Source organism: Ostrea edulis, chromosome 5 (assembly GCF_947568905.1).
Source record: "Ostrea edulis chromosome 5, xbOstEdul1.1, whole genome shotgun sequence".
NCBI classification, from domain to species: domain Eukaryota; kingdom Metazoa; phylum Mollusca; class Bivalvia; order Ostreida; family Ostreidae; genus Ostrea; species Ostrea edulis.
Genome location: NC_079168.1, coordinates 79,320,440 through 79,338,411, shown reverse-complemented (window position 1 = coordinate 79,338,411; position 17,972 = coordinate 79,320,440). Strand labels below are relative to the sequence as shown.

Sequence of the window (17,972 nt, the reverse complement as noted above, 5' to 3'; positions counted from 1 at the left end):
TTGTTGCTAATCGTATCTGGCCATCTCACACCAAGGATGTTTCTTGGGCAGCGGTTTATGAAGACTTGGAGTGTCTTGATGGATGTTGATGTTTCTCTCCAAGTTTCGGACCCATACTGAAGGACAGATTTGACATTAGAGTTGAAAAGCCTTAGTTTGGTATTTGTTCTCAAGGTGGTGCTTCTCCAGACTGGTTTTAGCATGGCAAAGGCTTGTTGAGCTTTCCTTTTCCGAGCTTTTATGTCTTCGTCGGTTCCACCTGTAGTGCTGATGATACTGCCCAGGTATGTGAATTCTTCTATATTTTCTACTTCTTTGTGTCTTATTTGTAGTTTCTCTGTCTGAGAAGTGTTTATTGTCATTATTTTTGTCTTTACTGGATTGATTAGAAGGCCTGTTTGTCTTGCTGTTGATTCAAGACTGATGGTCTGTTCTTTTGCATCCTGAAATCTATGTGATAGCATACATATATTGTCAGCAAAGTCAAGATCTTCCAGGTGGTTTTGCATTGTCCACTGTATACCTTTTGGGTTTTTATATGCTGTTTTAGTTACCCAGTCTATAACCATCAAGAATAGGAGAGGGGACAGGAGACAGCCTTGCCTTACATCGGTAGTGACATCAAACGGATTGGTCAGGTTTCCATCATGAACTATTTGGCAGTTATATCCATCATAAAGCTGTTGAATGATAGAGATGATTTTATGAGGTATGCCATAGTGTTTGAGAATATCCCACAGTACCTGGTGGTCGATACTGTCAAAAGCCTTTTCGAAGTCTACAAAGATCATATAAAGAGATGTTTGCCATTCAATTGTCTGTTCTACTATGATTCTTAAGGTGGCTATCTGGTCTACACAGGAACGCTCTTGTCTAAATCCTGCTTGTTCATCTCTAAGCATTTTGTCTAATTCTGCTTTAATTCGATAGAGTATGACATAACAGGATTTTGCTTGGAATGGATAACAGGGTGATCCCTCTCCAGTTGTTACATGAGGAAAGGTCACCTTTCTTTGGAAGTTTAATAAGGAGTCCTTTTCGCCAATCATTTGGAATTTGTTCTTCCTTCCAGATTCTGTTTATCAGGCGGTGAAGGGCCTCAACTGAAATATAGTCCATTGGCTTTAATTGCCTCTGGTGGAATGTTATCAACTCCTCCTGATTTCCCATTTTTAAGATGTTTTATTGCTCTATCTATTTCATCTCTTGTAACTTCTTCAATATTTATGTCTAGTAGTTGCCCCGCTTCTATATCAGGTGGATTTGTCGATGGTAGTCTATTTAGTACTTCCTGAAAATGTTCTTTTCATCTCTTAGGTTGTTCTTCAATCTTGGTTATTACATTTCCGTTTTTATCCTTTACCGGTGTATTGGTAGTGGGTAGTTTACCACTCAGCTGTCTGGTGATGTTATAGAGAGTTTTGATGTCTCCTTTACTACATGCTGTTTCTGCCTCTTGTGCTAGATGTTCTGCATACTTTCTTTTGTCTTTTTTACAATTTTTCTTCACCTCTTGATCTTTTTGGGTGTAGTTCTCCTGTGCTTGATGTGTTTTGGGGAATGGGGGATCAAACTTATACATGCGAATATTTAAGGAAAATCTTTTAAAATCTTCTTCTCAAGAACCAATGGGCCAGAAGAGTGGAGATTTACCTGAAAGCTTCCTGATATAGAGTAGATTCAAATTTGCTCAAATCATGGTCCCTGGATAGGGTGGGGCCACATAAAGGGGTCAAAGATTTACATACCTGGTACTGGTATATAGGAAAGTCTTCTTCTTCAGAACCACTGGGCCAATTTCAATCAAACTTGGAACAAATTATCCATAGGTGAAGGGGATTCATGTTTATTCAAATAAAGGGCCAAGCTCGCTTCAAAGGGGAGATAATCACAAAAATGCAAAATTAGGGTGGGGCCATTTAAAAATCTTCTTCTTAAGAACCACTGGGCCAGAAAAGCTGAATTTTACATGAAAGATTCCTGACAAAATGGAGATTCAAGTTTGTTAAAATCATGACCCCCGAGAGTTCGGTGGGGCCACAATAGGGGATCAAATTTCACATATGAATATGTAGGGGAAATCTTTTAAAATCTTCTCAAGAACCACCACGCCATATGAGTAGATATTTAAGTGAAAGCTTCCTAATTTAGAGTAGATTCAAATTTGTTCAGATCTTGGCCACTGAGGGTAGGGTTGGGCCACATAAGGAGGTCAAAGTTTTACATACCCGGTACTGATATAGGAAAGTCTTCTTCAGAACCACTGGGCCAATTTCAATCAAACTTGGAACAAATCATCCATAGGTGAAGGGGATTCAAGTTTATTCAAATAAAGGGCCATGCCCCCTTCAAAGAGGAGATAATCATAAAAATGCAAAAATAGAGTGGTGTCATTTAAAATAATAAATAATAATAATAATAAATTTATTTTGTAAAGCATAAAATCCATATTGCTCTAAACGCTATTTAAATAACAATGAAATAAGTAAAATAAGTTGTATAAGAACAAATAACTAGTAGGTGAAGATAAGGAGTCCGTTATGATTGCATAACATAGTAATCTTGACTTAGATTTCATCTGCACAGACTAGTTATAATAAATTGTAAACAGATGAGTCTTTAGTTTAGATTTAAAGATACAGAGACTTGAAGCAGTTCTGATATCATATGGTAGAGCATTCCACAGTTTAGGGCCAGCCACACTAAAAGCTCGAGTTTGAATCACAGATGAGGTGGTAAATGGCACTTGTAGTAGGCTCTGATCACTGGACCGCAGAGTTCTGGAGGGAGCATAGGGTGTTATGAGTTCCTGCAGATAGGATGGAGCCATGATGTTGACTGTTTTGTACACTAACACCAATGTCTTGAAGATGACTCTTTGCTGAACTGGCAGCCAATGGAGGGAGCATAATACTGGTGTAATGCTGTCATATTTGCGGGTGCCTGAGATGATTCTGGCTGCAGCGTTTTTGATGGATTGGAGCCGCTGGATCTGCTTTGATGGTAAGCCGTAGTAAAGAGAGTTACAGTAGTCCAGCTTTGTTGTTATGAAGGCATGGACAACACATTCCAGCAATTCCCTGTTCAAATATCTCCTCAGCTGGCTCAGGTTCTTAAGGTGGATGAAGGCACCTTTGCACACTGATGATATATGTGCCTCCATGGTCATGTGAGAGTCAATGGTTACACCTTGGCCTTAGTAACAGGAGTGATAGAGTCGTCTCCTACTTGCAGTGATGGTATGTGCAGCTTAGAGGCCATTTGTTTGGAGGATATCACTAGCACCTCAGTCTTGTCTGTGTTGATCTTGAGGTGATGCTGAGCCATCCAGGTTTGAACTGACCTCAAGCAAGACTCCATCTGACTGACTACAAGAGCGGCCTGTTGGACTTTAAAGCTGATATACAGTTCATTATCGTCAGCATACATGTGGTACAAGACATTGTTCTTTCTGAGAAGGGCCCCCAGGGATGCTGTGTAGATGTTGAACAGAACGGGCCCGAGGACCGATCCCTGGGGGACACCACAGCCCAACTCAGTGGCACCAGACTTGGCTCCCTTCACTTTAACAATCTGGGTCCTATTGGTAAGATAGGACGCAAACCACGTGAGCACAGTGTCCTTAATTCCAAGGTCCTTAAGTATTTGTAGCAAGCGTAAATGATCTACAGTGTCAAAGGCAGCCGATAGGTCCAATTGTACTAACAAGACAGCCTTCTGCTCTCCAATGGCACAAACCACATCGTTGTGAATTCGCAAAAGTGCTATCTCAGTACTATGCCCCTGACGGTAAGCACTTTGGGATGGCTCCAGTAGATTATTCTCACTGAGATAGGTTTGTATTTGTGCTGCTACAACCTTCTCAATCAACTTGGATAGATATGCAAGGTTAGACACTTGCCGGTAGTTCTTTGGTATGTCAGGGTCCAGTGAAGCATTTTTCAGAAGTGGTGTTACATAGCTTCTTTGAAAGATGTTGGGAAGGAACCACTCTCAAGTGACTTATTTATGATAGAAGTAATGATGGAAGCAAGAGCTGTGACTTCTTGCTTCACAAGGGATGTAGGAATAGGGTCCAGTTCACAGCTCTTGTTGACAGATGATCTAATCAACTTTGTGACCTCATCCACAGTAACATGTTGGAAATGGCTTAGTTTAGTTTCATCGCCGAGTGCTGGTGGGTCAACAAGTGGATTGTGATTGTCAAATGTAATGGAACTGCGAATTCGTTTAATTTTCTGCACAAAAAAGTCACTGAACATGTCAGCCAGATCTGATGGTAATTTGTCGGCAGGCAATGGAGTGGTGGAGTTCCTACCAAGCAACTTGTTGACCACTCTGAAAAGCTGCTTACTGTCACCTTTGTTATCAAGCACCAAAGTCCTGTAATGCTAGAGCTTAGCCGCATCAATGAGTATGTTCACCTCTTCCCTGCACTGAATGTAAATCTCTCTGTGTACCACGAGTCCTGATTTGTGCCACAGTCTCTCAGCTTGTCTGCGTCTCTGCTTCACCTCTCTGGTAGAGCTGTTGTACCACATTCTGGTCTGATGGTGATCGTGTGAATTCTGAGTGGTGCGAGTGAGTCCATAATGGAAGAGAATTCACTGCTGTAGAGTTCTGTGAGGTCATTGAGTGACATCTCGATTGCTGCCGTTGAACACAGAGTGGAGCTGATGAAAGCTTGACTGAGAGCACGGGGGTCAATGGCCTTGACCTTGCGATAAGTCACTGACTGCTTAGGAAGCTGGGATTTGGACATCGAGAGATTCACAAAAACAGGGAAATGATCCGGGAAGCCATGGTCCTCAGCAAGGGTGGTGAGCACAAGAGAGTCCACCGACCTGGATAGAACAAGGTCCCGTGTGTGGCCACCGCGATGAATGCTCTGAGTGACATGTTGCTGGAAGCCAAAGGATGTCACCAGAGAGAGAAATGCAGCAGCATCAGCATCACTGGAATTCTCAGTATGGAAGTTGAAATCACCCACGATAAGTAGAGAGGTATTGCATGAAACTGTTCAAGGTAAGCAGAGAACTCCCTGAAAAACTGCTTCACTGTGTAGTTGTAAAAATCTTCTTTTCAAGAACCACAGGGCCAGAAGAGCTGAAATTTACATGAAAGGTTTCAGACAAAGTGGAGATTCAAGTTTGTAGAAATTATGACCCATGGGATTAGGAAGGGGCCGTAATAGAAGATCAAAGTTTTACATGCGAATGTGTAGGGAACCAAACTTGGCACAAAGCATCCTTAGATGAAATGACTAAAGGGCATATGATAATTGATGAATTTGTAGTCAAGTTTAATAATTATAAGTTTGATAATTTATGAATTTTTAATTGTTACCTTTGAAAAGTTTTTTTTGAACCATGCTGCTTGTATAATGATAGTTTTTGCTCATTACATCCTTGTTTTTTGCTAGGAACTGCTGCTCAGGTGAGCGTTGTGGCCCATGGGCCTCTTATTTGGGAATTCTGTCACCCAGTTTCTATGCACATTACGTCATGTGGCGTAAGAACACCTACTCTGGGATATGAATAATTTATCGTATGAGTGATATCCGCTGGATAAAGGGGTGATAAATATAGGATCTCCCATGGTTTGTGGCAGGATATGATTATTATCCACCAAGTTGTGTTTTCTATTGCAGAACCATGTTATTATTAGGGCTAGGAAAGTACAAATTTACCTGAAAGCTTGTTAAAATCATGGCCCCCGGGGGTAGGATGGGGCCAATATAGGGGATCAAATTTTACAAGCGAATATATAGGTAAAATCTTCGAAAATCTTCTTCACAAGAACATCTAGGCTAGGAAAGTACAAATTTACATTAAAACTTCCTACATGTAACATAGTGCAAATTCAAGTTTATTAAAATCATGGCCCCTGGAGTTAGTTTGGGGCCCACAACAGGGGATCAAAGTTTTACATACAAATATATAGGAAAAATCTTTAAAAATCTTCTTCTCAAAAACCACTGGGGTAGGAAAGTACAAATTTACATGAAAGCTTCCTGACATAGTGCAGGTTCAAGTTTGTTAAAATTATGGCCCCAGGGGGTAGGTTGGGGTCCACAATAGGGGATCAAAGTTTTACATACAAATATATAGGGAAAATCTTTGAAAATCTTCTTCTCAAAAACCACTGGGCTAGGAAAGTACAAATTTATTTTAAATCTTCCTGACATAGTGCAAATTCAAGTTTGTTAATATCATGGCCCCCGGGATAGGTTGGGGCCCAAAATAGGGGATCAAAGTTTTACATTCAAATATATAGGGAAAATCTTTAAAAATCTTCTTCACAAAAACCACTAGCTGAGCTAGGAAAGTACAAATTTACATGAAAGCTTCCTGACATAGTGCACATTCAAGTTTGTTAAAATCATGGAGTAGGTTGGGGTCACAATAAGGATCAACATTTTATATGCGAATATATATGCAGTTGTGTTAAGTAGGGCAATAGAAATATGTCAGAGGAAAAAAGCATTATAAACAGATCAATTTTTGACAAATTCTGTACACACAACCCTTATATACCAAAAAAATATGTATATATAATTAAGTGCATATTGACCTCCCATACATTTTTCACCAGACCGACAGTCTCTACATCAGCTGTATATCACATGATCAAATATCAAAATAAAATCGTACCGTGTATGTATAAATCGTTCCATTGGCACGATATCCAGATATCGATGCAAGTTGAAGTTAATATTACTTCAAAACATATTAATTTCTTAATTTGAAAAGTGATGAGAGCAAGTTTATCGTGACTTGTAACATGTCTAATTTTTGCATTGAATATGCAAGATGCGACGATTTTTGCATATACGAAGTTGAATCTAGCCTGAAAACCATGTTTTCTGTTGAAGCCACAACTTGCTCCCCTAACTTTCCTTTTGCACTGAAGTTCACATGTCACATAAATCAAACATCTTTCACTCAAAAACCTTGGGGTGTCGTGCCAATGATGAAATTTGTAAGTACATGCAGAAACCCTGTTTATGCAAATGAGTTCATTGTGAAAGTCACTATATATGTGCAGATTAGGGGCGATATCAAGATCACAATATAATATGGATATTACTTTAGCATGCATGTTATAAAGAAGAAATTGAAAATATTTCAATATCAAAGAGAATTGATATAACCCATTTGACAGAAACTTTTACACGATTGTGGTTTATTCTTTGACAGCGGTGGTAAATAACAAAAAAATATTTTGACATTTTCAACCGCAAAAGGAATGTAGATATGTACATCATGACCTTCATCATGACGTATTTTTCATTGTGACGTCATGTAATGTGCCAGTGCGGTAAAGTACATTTTTTACAGCACTGGTATTTATGAGGAAAACCTTAACTCAGCCGCGTAGGGAAATTCTTTAAATATGGTCCAAGGTGACTCAGGTGAGCAATGTGGCCCATGGGCCTCTTGTTTTTTTGTTGACAAAGTCCTTTGATATTCAGGTCTAGAAATAATTATATTTTCATTCACTTGTCACTTGGGCTATCAACTTCAATCTTTACTGGTTTTATAACTTTTACTAATTCCATAATATTGTTATAATTTATTTTCCTGATTAGGCCAGGTACCTTGTTCATTTAAACTTAAGCATCAACAGCAGGTTTAAAAAATGTAGTAATCTTACAATTCTTATCCATGTTTTTCACTTAAAAACTTAGAAAATAGTCGACATCATCTTCCCCTTTCTTGTCATTTGTGAAAGTTAAATGTCACCAAATTACTAAAGTATTACTGAAGTAGACAGAGCATTATTCTTAGGCAGCTGAAAACATGTGTACTTAGATATATATCCTCCTCTGGCTCGTCCCTTTGTGTCAAGTGCAGGAGAATCATCCGAGGATGACAACTCATTCCTAGAAACATTTGTGAATTTATCTACATTATGTTACTTCTCATAATACAACTTAACAAAAAGTGAATTTGCATGTGATAAAAACCTGGACGCACACATGTCTAATATTTACTAGCCTGATCCTGAGAAATTTTGACAAGTATTAAAATTAAGTTGTGCCGAGGGCACATGCTCTTTACAAATTACTAGCCCAAATCCTAAGTTTTTGGCCCCAGACCATTGATTATTTCGATCCCTGAATATTGGTATGTGAGTATACCATGATAAGACAGTTTGTTGCATACCGTACCATTATTGATGACCTTAACCTTTTATGTAAATTAGCTATATAATTTTTGGAGCATTTTTTTTTGGTCTGGACTGTATAACATTTTTTGTCTTTTAATGTAGGCCTTTGAGGTAAATTTAATTTACTATCACTTAGCTGAATCACTTAAACATGTAGGTGAATTTTTAAATAAAATTTGGGTTTTGTAATATTTGTTTATTCGTTTATCACACTTTTCATTGGCAGACTGCAATGTATCAGAATGTGACCAGTACTTAATTGTGCTATGAGCTTGACCTGACCAATAGGCATCGCTTTCAGATATACCCAATTGATGCTTAAAATATTAGACAAGTTTTCATGTAAGGAATTTTGCATTAGTTGAATACTTCAGTGGTATGTGCTTTCTATTTCAGGGCCTGGGCCATTTCCTGGAGTGGTTGACATGTTTGGGATTGGAGGGGGACTAACTGATTATCGAGCAGCATTGCTAGCATCCAGAGGGTTCTCTGTGTTAGCTCTGCCTTTTTTCGCATATGAAGATTTACCAAATTCTTTCACTGAAATTCCTCTGGATTATTTCATTGTAAGCAATCCTTAGAGCTTTATTCAGAATTAGCTGTGCGCTGTTTTTGCTGGGTTTTTTTTTTTTTGGGGGGGGGGGGGGGCATTTTGTTTTGTGTTAAATTAGTTCATTTGAGCCAAAAATGATCTTTTCTTAGCAAAAGTTGCCCAATGTCGTCGTAAACTTTTTACTTTCAGGGTCTTGCCCCCTTCTAAGGGGAGATAATAAAAGAGTGAAAATAGGTTGGGGTATTTAAAAAGTTGTCTTTTCATTACAAGAGGTACTGAATAGAGAAGTCAAGACTTATTAGTATGAAAGAGTCCTTATATATTGGAGATTAAAATTTGGTCAAACCATATACAGTGTTCAAAATATTTCCCCCCATCCCCATGCACCCAACCCCCACCCCACCCCCACTTATTACTTGAAAATCCTAAAGAACAGATTTTTCCTATGTTAACACCCCTGTTATAATACATGCCAAGTTTATACCAACCCTGCATAATGCCATAATATGCAACTGATTTTTGAAATGAAATGGTCATATTTTATACTGGGTTTGGTATGTCATGTTTTCTGACTTCCAACGGCAGACATAATTAATTGCTCTGAGGTCTCACCATCTACCATGGTGACATTCATTGTTCAAGAGAGCACATGTGGACCATATTCGAGAAGGAAAGTAACTCTAGAAAGGAAATCTTGCTTGATCTCTAACAAAAATGTCGGTACTTTAGATAACGAATGGAAAAAGGGTGCCAATTCATTTCCTGTAGAACTCAATACAAGCTTTCAGCCATCTCATTATTTTACGGAAGCTGATAGGTGCCAAGATATAGAATTAATATTTATTTAACTGGCAGCCGCCACTTATTATCTGGTGGCCACCACTTATTAACTGGTGCCCGCCACTTATTATCTGGCGGCGGCCATATAAATTAACTGGCAGCCACCACTTAATTTATCTGGCTCCCGCCACTTAATTTAACTGGCAGCCGCCACTTATTATCTGGCGGCTGCCAGTTAATTTATGTGGCGGCTGCCAGTTAATTTAACTGGCGGCCGCCATATAAATTAACTGGCGGCCGCCACATAAATTAAGGCCGCCACATGAATTAACTGGCGGCTGCCACTTAATTTATAAGGCGGCCGCTACTCAATTTAAATCATTTATATGGCTGTCACCAGGTATTCAATTCCTCTCTCTTTCTCTATCTCAAAATGAAAGGGGTGCAAGCCTCCCCAATGCTTAGTAATATATATGTGATATATATATATATATATATATATATATATATATATATATATATACACACACAATTAAGAGCATTAAAGAACAAGGTACGATTGTGTATATAAAAAGGCCCCCAAACTTTCTCTGTTTTAAATGTGTCTTGAATTAAGCTTGATCTGTGTTTTAAGTAAGTTAGATATATGCCAAGTATACTATCTCAATTTAAATCAAAAGTTATTGCTTATTTGATGCATTATTACGTCATGAATAAGACTTTCTCCCGCCTTTTTTCAAAAAGAGCTTAATAACTGTTGAATTTCATCCAGATTATTGCCTAGGAAAAGGTGTGCCCATCTGTCGAGCAAAATGAAATTAATATATATTGTTTATTAATAGACGATAAAAAATGTATTTGAATATGAATTTGCTCGACGCATGGACTGCATGTTTTCTGAAAGGAAAACCCCCTGAATTTATGAATTTTTTCATTGATTTTGGCATTTTTGGCAATTTTATGCCAACTTCACGCTCTTGTCATTACAGGAAGAAGGAATTTTGGATCAAATTAAATGTAGTTTGGGTTTGCTTATATATTCTTTATTGGAATGACAGATTTTGGGACTCCTATTTAAATCATCAATTTTCTGGGCCAGATGACTGTAGAAACTGTACCTCTTCTTATTGTTTTTCGATTGTACTGTTAAATACGTAGAACCACGGGGCTGACCCTCCATTTTTTTGACAATGTTCAATTTCTATTATTTTCACATGCAAACTAAATTATTTTAACATGTGAAATAAGATTTATTGGTGGATTGTCCCCCATCCCACTCTTTTGGTGGTAGTAATGAATGGTAAAAATGTAATAATGAATGAACTGATCAATTGAAGGATGAACGGAGCCTCCTCCCTCCAATTTAAGAGTACGAAGTTTGGACAAAAGAGACATTTTAGGTTCCTTTTCTGCTTGTCAACAATGTAGAAGACAATTTCTCCTCAGACTGTCCCTATACACCTTGAAAAACGATGCTGCGTGTTTGCGTACTATTCTAGATCTTTCCAAAATAATCACTCAGCGATACGAATTACATTGTTTTTGCAATTGGCAGCCGCCATATATAAATTAAGTGGCGGCCGCCAGATAAAATAACTGGCAGCTGCCAGTTAATTTATATGGCGGCCGCCAGTTAAATTAAGTGGTGGCCGCCACATAAATTAAGTGGCGGCTGCCAGTTAAATAAATAATAATTCTATACCCTGGCACCTATCGGCTTCCGTATTATTTCACTGTATTGATTGGAGACAATTTCTTCAAATATTGAAAGTTCATTCCAAGCACTGATATAAACAATTACAAAAATAAAGAGGAGTTTATTTACTTTTATGTCATTTATACTTTAAAAGGTACTATGTGAAAAACAGTCAGCTGACGAGAAGCATTGCTATAAGTTGTAGACCTTGTGTACGTGTTAATTGCCGGAAAATAGAATAAAGTTTAAACTTTTGAACATGATGTAGTGAAAAGGCTCACTGTATTTCTAAGAGTCTTGTTTATATTCCTTAACAAATAACAAGCAAATGTAAGCAATTGGCCCTGGAAACAATTATTTGCATGTTACGATAGAGGAATCACCATGTCTGTCTGTATGTCCATCTTCCATCTTTCCAACCCACTTTGTATCCGGGTAACAACCTGTAAAATAGAAACATACAAAGCTCATATTTGGTACGAATGTGGTTTATTAACAGACAATACGGAATGATTGATCACAAAATCAGAAGTTTTCTGAGTTTAAAAGATGCACTTATTGCATCAACATGAAGCACTTCGTATACATCCATTAGCCTCTTGTTTTAATTAAGACCTGAATCTGCCCATAATGCTGACGAGGGAGGGTGTATTAATCCCAATAAGACAGGTCTGGTTTATGTGTAACTTGTACATGAATAGCAATGTGTTTGTGATATGCAGTGCTTGAGGACTTGCTTTTTCTTACACTCTGAAAAATTTCTCATGACACCTACATGTACAGTAAATGTTTTCTAGGAGAGCACTGAATGGTTTGCTGGGCTACCACACATAAAGAATGATGGCGTCTGTGTAATAGGCCTGTCCAAAAGTGGAATGTACGCATTGGAGCTGTGTAGACGAGTGCCACAGGTAAGGTCATGGGAAATACCTGTCAAATGTTATAATGTCACATTAGTGTTGTGAATGGGATTCCATTTTGTCATAACATTTGGGGGATGTGTGTATATGGGAATGACCATGTTTGTCTGAAGAGACATTAGAAACTCATACTTGATGCAAAGACTACTTAATGGCAAGATGGTGTATTATGACCTTGAGATGAGGCCAAGGTATTACAATTTGAAAATAGTCACGAATTTATGTAATACACTTTTAAGTTTTTGAGAATACAGCTCTTCTATGTAGGAGATGCATTTATAGGGCTACTCTGAATACCTAAGTAAGGACAGAGTTCACTTACAGTCAGCAAGGAAAACAATCAAATATGTGAAAAGTGGCTTCTGTATATAAATGTAAATATAGGAAATATAAAATACTATCAAAAAGTCAATCAAACTTTTTTTTCATTTACAGTAAATAACTTTAACAACTCATAAACTAACTAAAAAGCCCATATTAGACATACTTTTGCAGGTTTATTTTCATACTATGTGCTACAGAGAACATATACCCCCAAATGCAAAAGCCAAATTTTAACACAAGGATGCATGGTCTCATATTTTATTAATTTATGCACCAAAGCACATCATATTAAGCTATAATATGTAAAAACCAATAGATATTCATTTACTGGGAGAATTTTTAAAGATATTCAATTGAAAACATACACAATTGCTGTTTAATCTGCTCATATTCTTCAGAAAAATATCACAGAATATCGCAATTTTGAAAAATTCTCAATCTAAATCGTTTACATGCCAGTTTTTCTTTAAAAATATTTAAAATTATATCTAAGGTTAACAAAAAAAACATATTTTACCATAGTTGACCAGAGATGTTTTGCAAAATGATCTCGTGAATACGTAAACCCCCATTTTTTAATTTAAGTTTTACAATTATTCTTTGCACACTTTATATATATATATATATATATATATATATATATATACTGAAAATTTTGTCTTACCAAACAATTAGAACAGAAGGAGGGGGGGGGGGGGCACCCCCTCCTCTTCCTTTTTCTCACAATTTTTGCTATCAATCATATCATACATAAAAATACATACATAATACTATCTCATACTTATAGAAAAAATTAATGTATAGTGTAACATACATGTAGATTCTAGCAACTACAGTTCATGTACAAATAATTTTGTTTCTTGAAAGGACTTATGAAGAAGAGTTCAAATATTCAACTGCTGATGATTTTCTGAGACTTTGTAATTCTGGGTTTCTTTGAACCAAACACAAACTCACTAAAAACAGTTTGAATTCCACTGTGAGGGGTTACGCCTATATATGATTTTTAACTTGTTCAGGCTTAGATTGCAAGCTATAAACCTTTTAGAGATCAGTGTAGATATTACTTTGCTTTGTACCATTGGAGCTAGTGAGGACTTGACACTATAATAATTCATGGCAAAGATATCTGAAGATTCACATTTGAATGCTAAATTTGACTCGTACAGTTCTCGTAAACTACAAACATCAGACAAAGAAGTTATAACCGGAACTTTCTAATCGGTGTTTAAAATTTAAAACCGGATACGTAAAAGCACGGGCCTTTCCTTAAATGAAAACATTAAAACAGTGTCAAATTTGCATTTAATATCGTTAGTAAGGTATATATGAGCAAAGAAATAACTTGATCTGAATTAAAAGCTTTTTATGTGTTTATTAATTTACTCCTGTTGACATTTCTCACTTGGTTTGTGAATCCATTCAATTTGGATGATGTATTTTACGAGGGCGAGTCAATAAGTAGTAATCAGTCTATCCCATTTCTGATTGACCGAGATGGTAACGATTTTTATGCCTTGTTTCAATACATGTTTTATACCTTGGTACAAAATTGCATGCGTATCGAGTCATTTTTTAATAAGATGTCAAACATGGCTAGTATGCAAAGGCATGCTTTTCATATAAAGTTGAGTACCGTGCTATAATTCGATACTTGTATTTAAAAGGTAAAACAGGCAAGAAAATTTACGGTGAGTTAGCCTATGTTTATGGGTCTTCTGCACCATCTTATGCTCAGGTTAAATTCTGGGTAGGGAAATTCAAACGCGGTAGAACGTCTATAGAAGATGAAGTCAGCTGAGGTCTGGATGCCCACTGGATGCCACCGATGAAGAAATGTGTAAGAAAATTCAAGATCTGGTATACTCTGATAGGCGAATCCAGGTGGAAGAAATAGTGCAGGCATTAGGCATTTCACATAGTAGTGTTTCAACAATCTTACATGATCGTTTAGGTATGTGCAAGCTAACAGCCCATTAGGTCCCCACATCCCTTAGCAATGAGCAAATGGCAACCAGAGCATCAGTATGCAGGGCCTTGTTGAAGCATTTTAGATCAAAAGATTATTTTCTTTTGCATCTGGTGACTGTAGATGAGAGTTGGGTTCATTATTATGAGCCAGAGAATAAAGCTCAAAGTCATCAGTGGGTAGGGTCTGGGTTCCCGAGGCCAAAGAAGTTCAAGACGCAACCATCTACTGGCATTAAGGTGATGACCACAGTATTTGGGACACAAAAGGCGTTATTACGTTGGACTTTTTACCCAAGAGAAGTACAATAACTGGAGTGTACTATGCAAACTTGCTAGACCAGCTGAGAACCACCATTCGTGATTAACGCTGAGGTAAACTCTTTAAAGGTGTTTTACTGCAACAGGACAATGCGAGAGTCCACACTTGCAATGTTGCAATGGATGCTGTAGAGCGAAACGGGTATGAATTAATACCACATCCTGCCTATTCCCCTGACCTAGCTCTTAGCGACCTCTTTATATTCCCAAACTTGAAAAAGGATATCCGTGGACATCATTTCCCGTCTGATGAAGAAGTCGTGACGGCAGTTGAGGAGTGGGTCAATGGAAAGGACCCCGACTTTTTCAGTTGTGGGCTGATGGCACTTGAACACCGTTGGTCTAAGTGCATCACACTAGAGGGCAATTACATCGAAAAAGAAGAGGTGGATCTCAACCAGAAATAAGTTAGGCTTGTTACTTATTATAATTGACTCACCCTCGTAAATATGCGGTGATTGGCATTTGTCCTATACAAATTGTTTCACGCCTTTACTGCTTTCATCCTTCTAGAGTAGTCTTGATGGTTACCAACCTGAATTTGATTTAGACAGTAAATACCAGAATGACCCATGAAAGATCGAAAAGCTATTAGCAATTGCAGGGCCGTAGTCTCTTCTTTTGCAGTCTTTGGTTGTGATTCCAAGAAGGGGGGGGGGGGGGGGGGGGGTCATTGATGTGAGAGGAAACTGGAGTATTTGGAGAAAAATGATATGTCCTAATGGGCAAACATGATATCTTCTCACATATGAGAACCACTGTGACCTGGAAAGTTTATTTGGTAAACTGAAAATTCAAGGTCAAAGTTTATTTGATTACATTTATATGTCCAAGTCATTAACTTAGAAAGTATTGGGTATAGTAATTAACAAACACATTGTTTTGAAGGTCAGTTACCACCCTAGTCAGTGTTGGGTTAACAAACACATTGTTTTGAAGGTCAAAGCTGTAGTCGTGGTGAGTGGAGTACCTATATACTGTCACGTTCCTCTTAAATACAGTGGTGGAGACATAATGAACTCGGAGTAAGTAATCAAACAATGCTCCTCTTAAATACAGTGGTGGAGACATAATGAACTCGGAGTAAGTAATCAAACAATGCTCCTCTTAAATACAGTGGTGGAGACATAATGAACTCGAGTAAGTAATCAAACAATCATTGAAGTATGCACAAGCACACATTGCAATCTGAGTACAGTAACATTTATATATGGTAAATTCTAACTAAGGCAAAAGAATCAGACCTTGGGGTTGGACTTTGGACCTACTTAAAAAACCTGACCTATTCAATATCTCCTGATTCAACTATTTAAGGTAGGGATTCCATAGTTTGTATATAGATTCTTTATGACAAGACCTTGTTTTACTTTAGTTTGACTCACTTTTAATAAAAATCTGACCGATTCAATATCTCCTGAACTATTTAAGATAGAGCTTTCATGTTTTGTATAAAGATTTCTTAAGGCAAGTTCTTTCATATCACACCATGATCTACATGCATGACCAAATGACCTTGGCCATATCCAGAACAGCAGAATCATATGTTATTCATATTGGTGTTGAGGCCTCTATGTTTTATGTGAATTCATTTTCAGTTAAGTTGTGATCCTTTGGGTTTAGATTAGGGCCACAATATGGGGTCAAAATTTTTGTGGGAATAAAGATTGATTAAAATCTTTCAAAAATTACAATAGCTGAACAAAGGCAGGGCCAAAGTGACTCAGGTGAGTGATGTGGCCCATGGGGCTCTTTAGGAAAAATTTTAACTTTGACCGTAACTTTTGAATGGTTTGTGATAGGGCTTTCATATTTCACATGTGTATAAGGTCAGTTACCACCCTAGTCAGTGTTGGGTTAACAAACACATTGTTTTGAAGGTCAAAGCTGTAGTCGTGGTGAGTGGAGTACCTATATACTGTCACGTTCCTCTTAAATACAGTGGTGGAGACATAATGAACTCGGAGTAAGTAATCAAACAATGCTCCTCTTAAATACAGTGGTGGAGACATAATGAACTCGGAGTAAGTAATCAAACAATGCTCCTCTTAAATACAGTGGTGGAGACATAATGAACTCGAGTAAGTAATCAAACAATCATTGAAGTATGCACAAGCACACATTGCAATCTGAGTACAGTAACATTTATATATGGTAAATTCTAACTAAGGCAAAAGAATCAGACCTTGGGGTTGGACTTTGGACCTACTTAAAAAACCTGACCTATTCAATATCTCCTGATTCAACTATTTAAGGTAGGGATTCCATAGTTTGTATATAGATTCTTTATGACAAGACCTTGTTTTACTTTAGTTTGACTCACTTTTAATAAAAATCTGACCGATTCAATATCTCCTGAACTATTTAAGATAGAGCTTTCATGTTTTGTATAAAGATTTCTTAAGGCAAGTTCTTTCATATCACACCATGATCTACATGCATGACCAAATGACCTTGGCCATATCCAGAACAGCAGAATCATATGTTATTCATATTGGTGTTGAGGCCTCTATGTGTTATGTGAATTCATTTTCAGTTAAGTTGTGATCCTTTGGGTTTAGATTATAGGGCCACAATATGGGGTCAAAATTTTTGTGGGAATAAAGATTGATTAAAATCTTTCAAAAATTACAATAGCTGAACAAAGGCAGGGCCAAAGTGACTCAGGTGAGTGATGTGGCCCATGGGGCTCTTTAGGAAAAATTTTAACTTTGACCGTAACTTTTGAATGGTTTGTGATAGGGCTTTCATATTTCACATGTGTATAATATTGATTGTAACAAGACCTTTCTTTTTGTATGAAAATTTTGACCTCTTAGTGTTGACCTTGGAGTTTAGCCTTGCGGAGCATCAGTATTTAATAAACAAATTTTTTCTGTCTTAATAATAAACTACCATGTATTAAGCAGAATTTTTCGCAAGAATTTTTTTAGCGTTATTGACAACATTGTTGAGTTTACAAAAATTGAATATCACTAATATTTATTCCATATTGGAGGTAATCACTCTCTTGGAATTATAATGTTGCTAAAATTAGCTGTTACTAAATATATACATGTATGTATATCCATGATTTATGGGGGAAAATCGCTATGTTTGTGTCTTGCTAAAAATACGTCACTTATACAGTTATAATTTCATCAAAATAGCAATTAATTATTTCATCAAAGTAATGTGTGAGGGCCCTGAGACAAACAGGTTACAGTTGTTGAAAAATAGGTCTTGGCTTAATATGGGGCCA

The 17,972-nt window shown here is 37.3% G+C and overlaps 1 protein-coding gene across 1 annotated transcript in view; it reads left to right on the top strand.

Annotated features, from left to right (window-relative positions):
* The window catches only part of LOC125652745 (acyl-coenzyme A thioesterase 1-like), a 34,969-nt gene that overhangs the window by 7,257 nt on the left and 9,740 nt on the right, over positions 1 to 17,972 (top strand). The window contains exons 5-7 of the mRNA XM_056166366.1: positions 8,569 to 8,738; positions 11,999 to 12,112; positions 15,674 to 15,759. Coding sequence (XP_056022341.1) covers positions 8,569 to 8,738; positions 11,999 to 12,112; positions 15,674 to 15,759 — 370 coding nt within the window. The remainder of the gene's footprint in view (positions 1 to 8,568; positions 8,739 to 11,998; positions 12,113 to 15,673; positions 15,760 to 17,972) is intronic.